The sequence below is a fragment of the Perognathus longimembris genome, chromosome 2 (genome assembly GCF_023159225.1).
Source record: "Perognathus longimembris pacificus isolate PPM17 chromosome 2, ASM2315922v1, whole genome shotgun sequence".
NCBI classification, from domain to species: Eukaryota; Metazoa; Chordata; class Mammalia; order Rodentia; family Heteromyidae; genus Perognathus; species Perognathus longimembris.
In genome coordinates, this window is record NC_063162.1 from 135,850,155 (window position 1) to 135,867,311 (window position 17,157).

General features: G+C 41.5%; 1 protein-coding gene across 4 annotated transcripts in view; it reads left to right on the top strand.

The window, feature by feature from the left end:
• Ahcyl2 (adenosylhomocysteinase like 2) overlaps window positions 1-11,671 on the top strand; it is a 153,961-nt gene extending 142,290 nt beyond the window's left edge. For all 4 annotated transcript variants that reach the window (XM_048340201.1, XM_048340202.1, XM_048340203.1 and 1 more), the window contains exons 13-17: window positions 3,271-3,369; window positions 7,921-7,989; window positions 8,100-8,178; window positions 10,715-10,835; window positions 11,154-11,671. In XM_048340201.1, the coding sequence (XP_048196158.1) occupies window positions 3,271-3,369; window positions 7,921-7,989; window positions 8,100-8,178; window positions 10,715-10,835; window positions 11,154-11,160 (375 nt within the window). In that variant the 3' untranslated portion in view covers window positions 11,161-11,671. The remainder of the gene's footprint in view (window positions 1-3,270; window positions 3,370-7,920; window positions 7,990-8,099; window positions 8,179-10,714; window positions 10,836-11,153) is intronic.
• The last annotated feature ends 5,486 nt before the right edge of the window (window positions 11,672-17,157 follow it).

Here is a 17,157-nt window from a genome sequence, read left to right on the forward strand (position 1 = left end):
GTTCTCCTTGAAAAACTGTGTCCTGTTCAAACTCATATAAGATCAATTTGTGCAAGCTTAATAACTGGCCAACTTACAGTGGGATGCATACCTCGTTTGGGACAGTAATCTGCATAAGAAAACCTTTTCCTGGTATAATGCTTAGTGATTATAAATCCACAGCATTCTTTTTTTGGCATGGTAGTACTGGTGCTAAGGGGTTAAAGCCAGGACCTCATGCATGCTAAGCATGTGTTCTGCCACTGAGCTACACCACTAGCCCCCAGGTGCCAGACATAGGATAAGACATACTTCTTTCTCATAATCAGGTGATCATTGGAGGTTCCTAGACAGTAGAGATAAGTTAACCAGGTTTTTCTTTAAACTCTTTTCTTACTGACCTTCTAGATCTCTTGCCTGCCTTTCCAGAGCACTGGTAAACTCTCTGTACTCATCATTGATCTTTTCTTATGTTTCTTGATTCCACTATCTCTTTCTTCTCAAGGATTACCTCCTAAGACAGGAGATTCATCACCATGTTGTCAGCTCTTTGCTCCCAGTCACCAAGATTGCTTGTCCTCTGGAAGATAAGGGTACGAAACATTAAAAACCTCAAATAGTTGGAAGACCCAGCTCAATCAAAACTGCAGTGTTGCCAGAGAGTTACAGTTTCCTTCAGTCTCCTATTTCCTAAAGCTAAAGGACTTACCTTGTATCTTTAACTTCCCTAAATGGTCCATTTGCTTAGATCCGTTTCAACTGTATTCACTGTTTATTTATAAGGCTTTTTCCACCCTCTCATTTAGTGGTGCTGGAGATTAAATCCAGGGCCTTGTATGTACTAGGTCAGTGGTTTACCTCTGAATTACATCACAAGACTCTACTTCTTTTTTAAAAAGTTGCATAGTAAGTCTGGAGCCAGTGGCTCATGCTTATAATCCTAGCTCTCAGGAGGCTAATATCTCCATGAGACCAGTTAATCACCAAAAAATCAGACTTGAAAGTATGGCTTAAGTGGTAGAGCAACAGACTTGAGCAAAAAAGACAAGCCAAGAGCATAAGGCCCTGAGTTCAACTCTCAGTACCTGTTCAAAAAAAAAGTTGCTTAATAATCCATGATGTTGAGCTGTTCTGATTTATATACCATTTCCTTATCAAATTATGTTTTTGCTATTCAAAATAGTGCTATAGTGAACATTTATGAGGATTTACATTTCTGACCATTAACAAGCATTTCTATAGGAGTTCTAGAAGTGAAATTAATTGGTCAAAGACTAGGTTCATTAAAAAAAAAAAAAATGGGGGTGGGGAGTGCCAGTCCTGGAGCTTGAACTCCTCAGGGCCTCGGCACTGTTCCTGATCTCTTCTTCCTCAAGGCTAGCACTCTACCACTTGAGCCTCAGTTCCATATCTGCCTTCTTGTTAGTTAATTGGAAATGGGAGTCTTTTTTGTTTTTTGTCTTTTCTTTTTTTGGTACTGGGGATCGAACCCAGGACGTTGCACTTGCTAGGTAAACACTTTGCCACTGAGCTACATCCCAGCCCCTAAATGGGAGTCTTATGGACTTTCCTACCTGGGCTGGCTTCAAACCATGATCCTCAGATCTCAGCCTTCCTGAGAAGATAGGATTGCAGGTGTGAACCACTGGCACCCAGCCCACTAAGAAAATTTACTAGCTACTGCCAGTAGTTCTCTTGAAAGATTGAACAAATTTATAAAAGAAATGTTAGCTGAGTCTGGTGGCTTATGCCTGTAATCCTTTCTACAGCAGAAAGCCTAAAATAGGTAGATGGCCTAGGTACATGTACAAGTTGAAGTGAGACCCTATCTTTAAGATATCCAGTACAAGAAAGTAGAGGCAGGGTTCTGCCTGTCTAGCAGGAATGAGGCTGTGAGTTCAAAGTACAGTAACCAGGGCTAGGAATATGGTCTAGTGGGAAAGTGCTCACCTGGCATACATGAAGCCCTGGGTTTGATTCCTCAGCACCACATATATAGAAAAAGCCAGAAGTGGCATTGTTGCTAGCCTTGAGCAAAAGAAGCCAGAGACAGTGCTCAGACCCTGAGTTCAAGCCCCAGGACTGGCAAAACAAAACAAAGTACCATAACCAAAAACAAAACAAAAGAAACAAAATTTGTTTCTTATCTACACAACCTAAAAATGGTCCAGACTATGAACACAGTTCTGAATACACTGATGTATAATTATATGTCTGTCTTTACACTCATAGTTACTTTCTTGGGGAATATGAATTTCTAAACATTAATTGAGTACCCCATTGTATGTTTAGATAGAAGTTGAGGGTACAAAAAGGAAAAGAAGATTCTGTTCCTTCCCATAAATTGACCATATTCTAATAGAGGAATCCACAGTCTTATCCTTTAGTATGATGCCTAGACTGTGGTATGTAATGATTTTATATGCTGAAAGTATTTCTGTATTTTTTTTAAAAAACTAGTAGATTTCTTTACGTTTTAATCACATAACCAGTGGAATATGACAGGCATAGCCTATTGGAAGGAGAGGAAATCATTGTCTGTACTCTGTGACTGTTATTTGATTACTGCTGTTAATAAACTTAACGTTTTTTTCTCTTGTCCTGTGAATGTACAATATACAGAAATGAAGGAGGGTGAGCTGTTGGGAGCTTTATTCTCTCATTAAGCATTCCTTTCAAGGTTACCTCACGTTTGCACTTAGGTCACGAAGCTTCAGTAACTTTAGGGCGAACCACATTATTGAGAAGGTGGCACGTGGAACATTGGGACCTGCGGGCAGACCTTGGGCCCCAGCATGCTGGGTTTTAGGACATGCAGCCTTCTCCAGCTAATCTCACTCAGCTCTGATTCCGTTTTCTGTGTCTCTTTAGCACTTACATACTCAGTTTGCACTACATTACTTTGCACTGGTTGCATGTTGCTTTGTAAGTAATTTTCTCTCACATATGTATTGTTTTGTGTCCCCAACTAAAGTGTGAGCCTTTTGAAAGCAGAAACCATGCCTTTGGTTTCTTTTGTATTTCTCATAGCACCTTTTACTGTGCTCAGCAGAAAGTGGGCGTACAGTATATGTTGTGGAATGTCATCCTGAGTGATCCCTCCCTGGCTGAGCCTAAGATTAAATCCCCTGAAATGGAACAGTCCTAACCAACTCAGGACAGGTATTCTCCATCTGGCATGTTGGTTGCACCTTTCAACTTGCTATTTGAAATGGCTCCCTTCAACATCTTTCTGCCCCCCCCCTTTTGGAACATGCCATGTTAATGATGTTCTTGCTATATGTGTTCCAGGCAAGTCTGCGGACACCAGAACTGACCTGGGAGCGAGTGAGATCCCAAGTTGACCATGTGATATGGCCTGATGGCAAAAGGATAGTACTGTTGGCAGAGGTAAGACTAAGCCTGGCCAGAGACACTCCTTCTACCTCACACAGAACAAACCATAGCATCCAGCTCCTCTTCTCCTCATGTTCTCTTATTCTTTCAAGTGCTACTCATAAGTACAACTTTTAACTGCTTACCCATGGATTTTATTTCTAATTGTGAAAGGTTGTTTCATTCAGCAATTAAGAAACTATTTTTGTTCCCCACTTTTCACCAATTATCCTGTCTCTCTATGTCACTCTTCAGGTTGAATCAGATAATGACTTATTACTGTAGAAAGAATTAACAGATAAAACCAGTACCATTTTGAGCCATGCTTACAAAGAGATAATGTCATTTGTGGGATGATTTAATCAGTAAGCATAAAGTAGGTACTCTGTAACTCAGACCTATCTTAAGAAAGCTCTGGGAAAGCCACATGTTTGCTGGTAGAGTCCTTGTTACTGCATACCCACACCCATGAATTGAGCCAGATATGTAGTATACATTGGTTACTTAATAGTGCCCATCCTGGCTTCTTCTAGCTCATGCTTATTGTAGACTTGCATTCCTTGTAGCTGTCTATGTCAGTATTTGACCCTTTTCTTTTCTCTTCTTTTTTGTCAGTCCTGGAGCTTGGGACTCGGGGCCTGGACACTGTCCTTGAGCTTGTTTTACTCAAGGCTAGCACTCTACCACTTGAGCCACAGCACCACTTCTGGCTTTTTCTGTTCATGTGGTGCTGAGGAATCAAACCCAGGGCTTCATGTGTGCTAGGCAAGCACTTTACCACTAGGCCACATTCCCAGCCCTGACCCTTTTCTTATCTTGAAATTGTCTCTTCCCCAGTCTTGCATTCCTTACTACTATAATGTTCCTTGTTCTTGCCATGAACTGAGGGCAAGGTTCCAAAATAACAATGGCAATAATAATAATAATACTTCACCTGGGTTTCAATTTTCAGTCAGTTTTCTTTTTTATATTAAAAAACTGAATGTTAGCTGGGCACTAGTGGCTTGCAGTTTGAAGCCAGCCCAGGCAGGAAAAGTCCCTGAGACTCTTTGTCTCCGATAAATTACCCCCAAAAAAGCTGGAAGTGGAACTCTAGAAGTGGTAGAACACTAGAGGCATAAAAGAAGCTCCAGAACAGCGCCCAAGTCCTGAGTTTAAGCTCCAGGAACATCGCCCCCCAAAACAACAACAACAACAAAAAAAAAAAAAAACAGAAACAAAACCAAAAAACCTTGAATGTGAAACTGTAAACAATGCCCTTTCTTTACCTAAGGATTCCTGTGAAGTCAGGGTTATATGTTCCCACTGTTTCTTCATTCTTCCTCACTTATCTCACCATCTCAAATGCCTCAGAACATCTGTAAGCAGTAAATTATTTCTTCACAAGAAAGGAGTGTGTATGAAAGGGGATGGGCAAGTAGTTGAATGTGCATTACTGTAAGAGCTTTGATGTCATCTGACTGGCAACATTTTTAGCTGCCCTGGGAGGTTTCACTTAGCAATTATAATGACAAAAGTAAGCACCAAGATGTTTTTTGGCTCTATGGTTGAGTAAAAATGGTGGTCAGGCTTCCCAGGAAACAAAATAGAAAAGGGTAATATGGGGACAAGTTTTACCTCGTCTGCACTCAGAATTCAAGGGCGCCCTAGAACTGTGGAGAACCAGTCTGAAGAAGAAGCATGGAAATTGTCACACTTCTAAATCCATACATCTCTCCCTTTTCAACCTGGAGAGATTGCCCCTGGACTTGATAGATCATTGTATAGAACAGTCTTGCAATTGAATGTCAAGCCTGAGAAGGAAGATGGGAAAGTTCAAGAGAAATATATATTTCCTTATTATCATCTTAGCTTTAGTATTATGTGACTATATTCCTTTGTTAGATAATTGCAAAAATAATTTAGCTGGTACCTTCATCAGATTTTCCCAGTAATTTCAATAGTTTCACATAAAGGTTAGTTAATTCTAAAGAAGACATACAAATGGCCAGTTGGTAGGTGAGAAAAATATTCAACATCACTAATTATCAAGGGAATGTAAATTTAAACCACAATGAGATATCACCTCATTCTAGTAAGTATGGTTACTATCAAAAAGACAAAAGATGGGTTGAGAGCATGGCTCCATTGGTAGACTGCTAGTCAATGAGTACCAAGTTCAAGTCCTGGTCTGGGGCCTAGACAAAAGGAAAGGAAAAGACAAAAGATAACAAGAACTGTTAAGGATGTAAAGGACAGAGAACCCTTGTATCATTGGTGGGATTTAAATTAGTATAGCCGGGGGCTGGGGATATGGCCTAGTGGCAAGAGCGCTTGCCTCATATACATGAGGCCCCTGGGTTCAATTCCCCAGCACCACATATACAGAAAATGGCCAGAAGGGGCACTGTGGCTCAAGTGGCAGAGTGCTATTTTTGAGCAAAAAAGAAGCCAGGGACAGTGCTCAGGCCCTGAGTCCAAGCCCAGGACTGGCCAAAAAAAAAAAAAAAATTCAAAAGAACTGCCATGTGATCAGCATTCCTACTTGTGAGTATATATCCAAAGGAAATAAAATCAGTATTGGAAAAATTATTTTCATTCCCTTGTTCATTGCAGTGCTATTCACAATAGCCAAAAAATGGAACCAATTTAAGCAGCAACCAGCTTAAGCTGATAAATGCATGTGGTACACATACACAACAGAGTATTAGCCACCAAAAATGAAATGCTTTCATTTGCAACAACATGGATAGAACTGGAGATCATTATGTTAAGTGAAATTAAGCCAGGCACAAAAAGTCAAGAACTGTGTTACTTTTATGTGGAATCTAAAAAAAATCGACCTCATGAAAGTTGAGAGTGAAATCAGTGGTGTTCACTAGAGGCCAAGATCGGTGGGGTAAAGAAGAGGAGTGCAAGAGATTCATCAGTGGATACTAAGGTACAGTTACTCAGGAACAAGAAATTTGGGTATATTATTGCACAGTACAGTGACTATAGATAATGATTATGTTCCAAATTTTGAATAAAGAAATAACAAATATTGGAGGAAACAGATGTTTGTTTTTACTATATTTTTTAAAATACTCAATTATCTTTGTGATTGTACAAAGTAGTTGCCATTCAGCAAAGCAATTTATGAGTGAAGTGAATCTTGATCACTGTCACCCCTTTTAGCCTTCTCACCCATCTCTCCCAACCCACTCCTTCTCTTTTCTTAATTTTGTAGGGTATACATTGAATTTGGATAGCATTCTCCCTACTTCTCCACCCCTTCATCTACCCCTCCCCTTGACCCTTCCCTACTGCTTTCAAGTACCTGTTCCCTGGTGTTTGTTTTGTTGGAGTATGATTTTTCCTTTCTAAGGAATTACAGTGTTTGAGTTCTCCCCGACTCTATCATATTTCTGTTAATACATTTGTTATACACTTGCATACCATCCATTAGGTATTTACCTAAATATTTATATACTAATTCCTAGCTTTTCACGTAACAGAGAAAACATGCAACATTTGTCTTTCTGAGCGTGAGTAACTTCACTTAACATCATTTTTCCCATGTCCTTCCATTTCTTTGCAAAGGATACATTATCATTCTTTCTAATGAATGAATAAAATTCCACTGTTTATATATACCATGTTGTCCTTCCTTTCTCCCTTCCTCCCTTCTTCTTTGTTACCAATCCTGGGGCTTGAACTCAAAGCCCAAGGCCTGGCTGCCATGACTAAGCTTTTTGACTCAAGGCTACTACCTTAAATCACAGCTCCACTTCTGGCTTTTTGGAGGTTAATTAGAGAGAAGAGTCTCACTGACTTTCCTGTTCAGGCTGACTTCCAACCACAATCCTTACATCACAGCCTCCTGAGTTAGTAGGACTGTAAGATACAGATGTATGTTATACCACATTTTCTTGAACTGTTCATTGAGGGATATCTGGGCTGATTCCACACCTTGCCTAGGTGAATAGTGCTGCTATGAACATGGTTGTGCTAATGGCTTTACTCTGTTCTAGTTTTTGCTTTGCTTTCTTTTCTAAGACAATCTTGCTGTATAGCCCAGGCTGGCCTAAAACTTATGGTCTTCCTGCCTCAGCATGCATTGAAATGTGACACAATTTTTGTTTTCATGTATTAGTTAAAAATAAACTTTAGACAAATTCTTTTTATTTAGAAGAATAAAATAAGCTGTGAGCTCATGATGACCCACACCTGTAATCCTAGCGACCCAGGAGGCTGAGATCTGAGGACTGAGGTGCAAAGTGAGCCTTGGGCAGCAAAGTTGATAAGCCTCTTATCTCCAATTAATCACCAGAAAGCTAGCTGGAAGAGAATCTGTGGCTCAAGTGGTAAAGTGCCAACCTTGAGCAAGAAGGCTCAGGTCCGGGATAGTGCCCAAACCATGAGTTCAAGCCTCAGGAGGGGCACAAAAAAAGTAATAAATATTAATAAGTCATATTTATTGAACATCTGCACTTGTCCAGCAATGTTGCTTGCTGGTGGTTTCGAAAATGGCAACCATGGTCTAACTCATTCCCCCAAATCCAGCCATTTTCCTGACCCTTTTGTATCTTGACCTTTGATCACTAGGGCCGTCTGCTGAACCTAAGCTGCTCCACAGTGCCTACATTTGTGCTCTCAATCACTGCTACTACTCAGGTAAGCATTCCAGAGTGTTCTTGCCAGGGTCCTTACCCGCCAGGTGCCCCTTGGCGTGGGGTAGGGCGGCTGTGAATGGTGTATCAGCATCCATGTCTTTGCTTTTCTAGGCTCTCGCCTTGATAGAACTTTACAATGCTCCTGAGGGTCGCTATAAGCAGGATGTTTACCTGTTGCCCAAGAAAATGGGTAAGCCCATATTCTTCCTTCTCCATTCTTACCAAAGTAGTTTATAGTCAGGCTAAAGGAAGCTGGAGATCATTCACTTCTTAGAAATAGAAAAAGAGAGCCTTATCTTATAAAGTAGGTTCTATTTCTAGTTGATTTGTTGGATTTTCTACATGGGTTTGCCCTAGCCAGGTTCTGACATTTTGCTGAATTAGCTTATGTTCCTGTGAAATGTTTCTTGTTTTTATTTCATTTTATCTTAATTTTTGAGACAGTCTTACTGTGTAGCCCAGGCTAACCTCAAACTTTGTCTTCCTGCCTCAGCCTACGAGTGCTGGAATTAGAGACATATACCCCTATGTCTGACATGCTCCTGAATGTAATGGGATTTTCTCTCTTAAAGTGTCTTGCATTAGGGGGATTTCAGAGGTGAAAAAGAAACATTCCTCCAAAACAGAGGAATGATCTTCTTCTTTGTGACACTTGACTTATTCTGGTTTAAATAGCCCCACCTTTTATGGTATACCTAATATTGTTACCCCACTGCTTCAGAAAAAAGGATCTGAGTAGCTCCTGTTAATAGTTTAGTTGTGCTGGCATTTGAAATAAGAGAAACATTAACTGCTCTTAAAGAGCCTGCCTAAGCAGCTGAATGACACAGTGCTTGTATAAGCTCCTCCAACAAAGAACAAGAAATGAGCTTGTGATTTTATTTCAGCAGTGGTTGGAAGTTATGTTTTCTCTCCTCCCTCTCCTTCTCTGCCTTTCTCCCTCTCTCCCTCCTCTCTCTCTCTGTATATATCTTGTGTGTGTGCATGCAACCCTGAAGCTTGAAATCAGGTCACTATCCCTGAACTTTTTTTTGCTTAACGATAGGGCTCTACCACTTGAGCCACACAGCTCCACTTCCAGCTTCTTTGGCGATTAATCAGAGATAAGAGTCTTTCCTGGCTGGACTGACTTTGAACTCAGCCTCCTGGGTAGCTAGGATTATAGACATGGACCACTGGTACCTGGCATAATATGTTTTCTCTTTAACGGACAAATTGGAAGGTTATTATTTTTTTTTTTTTGGCCAGTCCTGGGGCTTGGACTCAGGGCCTGAGCACTGTCCCTGGCTTCTTTTTGCTCAAGGCTAGCACTCTGCCGCTTGAGCCACAGCGCCACTTCTGGCCATTTTCTGTATATGTGGTGCTGGGGAATTGAACCCAGGGCCTCATGTATACGAGGCAAGCGCTCTTGCCACTAGGCCATATCCCCAGCAAATTGGAAGGTTATATAACAGAGTATTCTATAGGTTGATATAATGAAATTGATTTATAGACTGATGTAATGAAATTGGAAATACAGATTCATAGGAAGTGATATAAAATTATGAACAAGTGCAGTGTATTTAGATAATAAAAATAGGAAGTGGTGCTGTGGCTCAAAGAAGTAGAGCACTAGCCTTGAGCTGAAGAGCTCAGGGACAGCGCTTGGGCCCAGAGTTCCGGCTCCACAATGGACAAAAACAAAAGAAAAGAAAAAGCAAAAAACAAAAGGAAATAAGACTACCGAATGCAAAACAAACAGTACAATTTTCTTCTTATATATTTTTTTAGTTTCTCCAGGGATTAATTTTTCTGAGTGACTCAAAGTATAGTATATAGTACAAGGCAAAACTAAAGTTGGAACTTACCCATTCTTTCTTTTAGATCCTAAGGTCTTCTTTCATCTCTTACCTTTCTGAGAAGGAAGGTTCAAGGCTGAAAGAGTAACCAAAGCACTAGGCACTGAACTTGTAGCTGCAGGCAACCCTTCCTTAGAATTTGGGGCCCATAACATGGGGGTTTTTTTTGTTGTTATTGTTGGTGGAGGTGATGGTTTTCTTTCTGTTTTTTGTTGTTGTTTTGTTTTGTTTTGTTTTTTGTCAGTTATGGGGCTTGAACTCAGGACCTGGGCACTGTCCCTGAGCTCCCTTTGCTCAAGGCTAGTACTCTACCTCTTTAAGCCACCACTCCACTTCTGGTTTTCTGGTGGTTAATTGAAGGTGAGAGTCTCACAGACTTTCCTGCGTGGGCTGACTTTGAACTGCGATATTCAGATCTCAGCCTCCTCAGTAGCTTGGATTACAGGCGTGAGCCACCAGTGTCCTGCTGTTGTGTTTGTTTTTTAGGGGACAACAGGCATAGAAGGGAGGGAGGGAGGGTGACCAAAGGCAATTGTATGTTATTCAGTATACACTATTTGGAAAATGACCTATATAACTTGTGGGCAGGGCTAGGAAGGGGAAACGGGGGGAAAGTGAAGGAAGGGATGACATTGTCAAAAAAAAAAAAAAAAAGAATTGTATTCATTACCTGACTTAAGAAATGGTAACCCCTCTGTACAATACCTTACTCATAGCAAGAAAATTCTATTTGAAAATAAGAATTGGGAACCCATGAGTAAAAGTCAAGCATTTTTTACTCAACTCCAGGAATTAGAACACATATTCCATCTTTTTAAGGCCTCACTTGGGAGGACAACCAGAGAGTGGCATAAGTGCTTACACTCGGGCTTTTATGGTCTGTTCCAGATGAGTATGTGGCGAGCCTACACCTACCAACCTTTGATGCCCACCTGACAGAGCTGACAGATGAACAGGCGAAGTATCTGGGACTCAACAAGAATGGGCCCTTCAAGCCTAATTACTACAGGTGCCTGGGTCCCTAGAACTCAGGGAAACTTGGGTAGTGAAGAGCTTCCTGTACACAAATTGGTGTTTGAATCTCCCCCAAACCCCACTCCCCTTTTTGACACCCTCAAAGGACTCTTGGAGATCTTCTATATAACATTAATGTTCCCCTTCCTCCACGAAAATACACTGGCCTTTTCTCTGATATGAAAAAGAACCCCATGTATCTATTCTCATATAGGAAAGCCCCTGCTTCCCTGTCTGTCTTTAGATAGGCTCTTCAGGTTTCAGCATTCTTACTAGCTGATAGCATCAGTCTCATCTTTCTTTTTCTTTCCAGGTATTAAATTCCTGTAACTCAAGCCAGAAGACGTTTTAAGGAATAGAACTCCAAGCCTTTTCTCCACTACTATCTAAGAAAGAACCCAGCAAGCTGCTTCTCCAATCAGAGCTGCCCGCCGTGCTCACCCTGTGTGTTAGGTTATTTATTTATTAAAATCTAGAATCCTGTGCCTGTAGCCTTGGCCCAGAGTGTGGTTACTGTTTGAGGGCCATGAGAACCGCAGAAGACAGGCTGAGGAAGGGAAGCAATCGGGTAGCCATGCCTAGTGCATCCATTCACATCATTGCCTATTGATGGACTCCTCAGCAATAGCTGTTTCTCTCATCCAGGCTCAGGAGTTCAGGGATTCCAGACTCCTTGTTCCTTGAGGTTTTCTGGAATAAATTCAGCAGCTGCCTTTCTCAGCTTTGAACATTTCCCCCCAGGTGAGGCCTTTTGGGAGCCACTGAATTAACAAGGCCTGGGTTCCCAGCCTTGGCCACACTGTCACTGCCTTCTTTACAAAAAGGCTAGTATACTGGAAAACAAAAAGGAGTGTTAAGGCCTTGCAAGCCACACAAGAACTTAGTTGTGCCTGTTGCCTGTGCCTACTGGGGTCTCCTTCCTTAGCCAGGACTCTTTTCTTCTTGACTCTAAGTCCATTTTAATGCTTCTGGCTCCAAGAGGGGGTGTGCCTCTACAATCTCACCAGCTCCGCTGTTTATCAGATGTTTGTTTTGCTGTCTTTCTAACCCACCAAGCTCTGCTCAGGAAGCCCACTCCAGACTGGCACTGACTCAGAAAAGGAAGGTTTGTTGTGGAACACTTCTTCCTGAAACTTGCTGTTATTGCCTAAAACTGCTTCTGAAACTGGGCTGGAAAAAGCATACTTTGCCAGGGATTTGCAAGATTAAGACTTTGAAAATGGCACTGGCCTTTCAGGTACACAGCTGGGCACCTGAAAGAAGCAGGTACATTTGTTGCCCAGTAAAGACTTTGTACTTGGCTGGCTAAGAGGTAAAAAGATGACATTTTAATCAGAATGCAGATCAAAGCTATTTGACTAGTTTGAACCACATCAGACATTCATTCTTTGGCCCTTGCCATGGTTGAAAGTAAGATCTGCAACCCACTCTGTAGTCCCTCTCTGCTAGCATCTTCAGGATCTTACTTCTTCCATTTAAGAATTCGGTTGCTGGGGCTGGGGATATGGCCTAGTGGCAAGAGAGCTTGCCTCGTATACATGATGCCCTGGGTTCAATTCCCCAGCACCACATATACAGAAAATGGCCAGAAGTGGCGCTGTGGCTCAAGTGGCAGAGTGCTAGCCTTGAGCAAAAGGAAGCCACTGACAGTGCTCAGGCCCTGAGTCCAAGGCCCAGGACTGGCCAAAAAAAAAAGAATTCTGTTGCAGAGATAGTTTCTTAATTCCAAAATTATTTTTAAAATTAGTAATATGAGCAACATGTAATTTATGTCCCACTCAAGAGTTGGGATTCCTTTGGAAATTGACTTACTTGCTTTAAGTTTTCCATTGGAATGAAACCAGATCAGTTGGTTCTAAGAATTAAAACCTGGAATGACCCTAGGAATCTTGAATGAGTCTCTCTTTCTCCAGCCACCCCTATGTTAGTCTCATGTTGTGTCCCTTTTTTCTTACACTAGTCTGCTTCAAAGTACACACTGTGGTGTGTCAAGAAAATACCAGACCACCCAGAATCACTCTAGCCTTCCCATTTGAATCCTCCCCTTTCTCCACCCTTTCATCTCCCCATCTTCACATAGACCCCTTAGATAGTCTGGAAGTGTCCTTACTTCCGGAGCTAGGGAAGTGGGCTTGGGTAAACAGTTGTTTAGCTCATTAAATAGGATACAGGCTCATCCCCTAAGAATCGGGCTCGAGGCACTATGCTGCAGCAGTACTAGAGAAGGGCACATATGGCTGTACTCTTTCTTATGAGGAAGGCCATAAATGGTGAAAAACCCACAAGGCTACCCAGTTCTTTTGCCTGCCCAATTCTGATTTTTTTTTGTATTAAATAATTGGGTCTCTTTAGGAAAAGCTTTGGATCTTTGTACCCGTCTTGTATCCAGAACAGTTTCCATGAAGCTGATATCTAGACCCTAGTCTATTTTGTTCTTAGACCAGAACTCATAACCTGCTACATCTCTGCAAAGCTTGGCTATATAGAATTTACTGAGAGCTAATTGTTACAGGCAACACACTGTCCCTCCAAATAGGAAAGGAGACACACAGTTTTCTAAGTTAGGTCACCAGTGTTGCTGCCTATAATGAAGTAGCTGCCTCTGAGTTTCAGATTCCTTCTCTTCCTCTTTTCTTTGGGGACCTTGTGTCATCAACCATGAAGGAGGAGGAGGTCAGGCTCTCCTATTTAATTTTATTGTTGGAATTTTATCATTACTCTTCTATCCTTGGAATCAGAGCAATTGCCTTCCTTTCCCCAACCTTTCACCTTCCTAACTATTAGAAGGCATGGAAAAGAAGGCTAATTATCTCTTTGAATGTGGCCCTGGCCTGTGGGAATACTTACCATTTTACCTACAGTGAATTTGTGCTAGTTACAATGTATTTTTGCCTTTTAATGGAAATATTTGGTTTGCTTTTTCTTCTTTAAAAATACACCTAGATCTCAGATCCTTGTAAGAAGAGCCATATTAGCAAAGTTTCATCTCAACAAACAAGCTGACCATGGTAGTTCTTGGGTATAGTCTCAGTTTCACAGGAAACATAGATAGGAGGATCACAAGCTGAGGCCAGCCCAGGCAAAAAGCATAAAACCTTACCTGGAAAATGCCTAAGGCAAAAGCAAAGGCTGAGAATGTGGGTCAAATGACAAAGTTCTGAGTTCATACCCCAGTACCACAAAAATGAATCTAGTTTCCCTCTGTCCTGCTACCTCCCCATCCTACCCTCCCATATGAGCACGGCTCCCTATGGCCATACACTCCTGCAAAGCTTTTTTGCTGCTTAGCTTTTCTCTGAACAGATCTGAAATTGCTGCTCCTGTGGTTTTCTCAAAATTAACTTTGTCATGGTTCCTTTAAAAAATCAAAATGAATTGTTGCATTAAGCTTTTTTTATAAAGGAAAACTATGGAAAGAAAATAGGCAACACCAGCAAATTATATGTGGACAAGTCCTAAACTATATATACATATATATATACATAGATATATAAATAATCATCTAGTTCTCACTGTCATCTTACTGAAAGGAACAGAACCTCTAAGTATCACCATTTCTGAGAAGCTCTTGGAAATCTTTATGTCTAAGTGATTGTATTAGATCAGCAATAATGACTATGTAATCTCAAAAGATAAATAAAATATTCTTAAAATGGATCCTTGTTCTGAGAGTATTCCTTGCTTCTGTCAGTTAGGAATTCATACATGAGAGGTCTCTAAGAAGTTGTGAAATGCTGAAGCTCTCACCTGTAGGCCTGTAACCATTGAGTGACAATTGCCTTAAGACTTTCATTCCTTGCTAGGCCACTCTACAAGTTAAATACCTTGTACCTTCTGCCCACATCCCACCTGGACACACACGCAGCTCCAGATGTAAAGAACATGGTGTTAGAACCACTACCCTGAGGAGTTGAGAGTGGTGGCTCAAGGTACAGAAACTAATGCATGGCTGTAAGTCCCTCATACCCTCTGTGTGCAGTCCTTAACTGGAGGGCCCGGGAAGGTCAGCATCATCATGGTTTGGGACCAAAGGGCCCAGACATTCAGGATCTGCCTACATTGATTCAAAGGGAAGATGATTCAGGCAGAGATTTGTAAGTCAGGTTACCTGACTAAATCAGTAACTGGTAGATGAATCTAATTGCCTGCTCTTTCTCATCTACCAGTAAGAGTAACCAGGTCTGCAAAGCTTTTAGATGATCATCTTTGTTTTTTGTTTTTGCCAGTCCTGGTTCTTGGATTCAGGGCCGGCGCACTGTCCCTGGCTTGTTTTTGCTCAAGGTTAGCACTCTACCTCTTAAGCCATAGCACCACTTCTAGCTTTTTCTGGTTATGTGGTGTTGAGGAATCAAACCCAGGTCTTCATGCATGCTAAGCAAGCACTCTTACCGCTAAGCCACATTCCCAGCCTGATGATCATCTTGTTTAGCTCTACATCCTGTACATGCGATGTTTTCTTCCCTATCAGACTCATCTGCCATTTTGACTTGTGCTTATTTGAACTAAGAGCCATAGGGAAGTTTAGACTGAATTCAGCTAATGCTTGAGTTTGAACCCAGCTTTGCCATTTACAAGTTGTGTAACTTGACCAAATTATATAACCAATCAGAGCCTCAGTTTTGGGTTTTTTTTTCTGTGAAATTGATAATGCTTATCTCCTAGGGTAAAGATTAAATGGCCTATTGTATAAAAAAAAATAGTGCTACTTACAGAGACAGGCACACACTGCTTACTTTCTGCATAAACATCAGTTCCATGTAGGGAACTGTATCCTACATTGCATTATTACACCCACTCATGCCCTTTATGGAGAAAGGTGGTGTTCTATCCTTTTTCTACTATATTGTCCTAACTGCTAAATAGCCTCAAAAACAAAGTAAGACTTCATCTTCTTTATAAGCTGTGTCAGTGCCAGGCACTGCTTGTTATTTGCCATCGGGGGATTAAAGTGTTTAGGGGTATGTGTGACCCTGGTTATACCTCCAGCCCTCTGCCAGCACCCTGTTGGGAATAAAACCTGAAATTTGGAACAGGGGACATTTGTATTGTTGGGTTTTTTTGGCCAGTCCTGGGCCTTGGACTCAGGACCTGGGCACTGTCCCTGGCTTTCTTTTGCTCAAGGCTAGCACTCTGCCACTTGAGCCACAGTGCCACTTCTGGCCGTTTTCTGTATATGTGGTGCTGGGGAATCGAACCCAGGGCCTCATGTATCCGAGGCAAACTCTCTTGCCACTAGGCCATATCCCCAGCCCTGTATTGTTGGTTTTAAAGTAACTCACTTCCGGACCCATCTATGCAAAACAAAAACATAGACCTACATCCCTGAGTACTTAATTCCCAGGTATACTCATGGTTGCCTCTAATCAATAATGTGTCAACAAATTATCACCCCCTTGTTGGCAAATAAGCTAAAAGAAATTTTTAGAAGTGCTAATTCCATGATCTGTCATTTCAGCATTTGCAGTTCTCAGTTTCTTGTTACTGAGTGTCCCCAGTCCCAACCCCCAACCCAGACATCTTCTTCTTTACAAGTTCTGAACATTTGGGCCTATTTGAGTAGACAGATGTCTGATCTTTACTGTCTTCCATTCCAAATGGTATGGGAAAGATCATGGGCTGAGGTTTTAACTGTTGATCTTTGCAATCTCCACGCCAATTTTTCAAATCCATCTCTAAAAGTAAGGGCAAAGGGAACCTTAAACTCAGCAGTTAGCTTTAGATAGAGGCCAGAGGAGTCCTGGATGCTGTCTTCAGTCCCACTTCCAGTAGATCAGTCTCTGTCCTTCATCCTAAGGATAGTCAAAAAGGAACAAAACCTCAAAACTGACCACAGTAGGGATTTCAGCCAAGAACAAGTTGTGGGGTTGTCAGTCCCCACATTTTCACTGCTTAGGGGGGCTGCAAATGTGCATAGTGGTAGAGTGCTTGCCTAGCATGCATGAAGCCCTGGGTTCAATTCCTCAGTGCCACATAAACAGAAAAAAACAGAAGTGGCGCTGTGACTCAAGTGGTAGAGAATTAACCTTGAGAAAAAAAAACCAGGGACAGTGCTCAGGCCCTGAGTCCAAGCCCCAGGACTGGCAAAAAAAAAAAAAAAGTCACTGCTTAAGGAGAAAGGTATTGAGAAGAAAAGTAGACAATGAATTCTTTTTTAGTAAGAAACCCAATGGGCTGGTTGTGGCAGGTTGATCGCACTAAGTGATGAGCTAGGCGTGGGTTGTGAATTTTAATGCAAAGTAGAGGTTTTTAAGAGTTTAACAAATTATACCCTCAAAAAGATATTCCAAAATCAAATCACTTAGGCCTTAAGCCAAGAA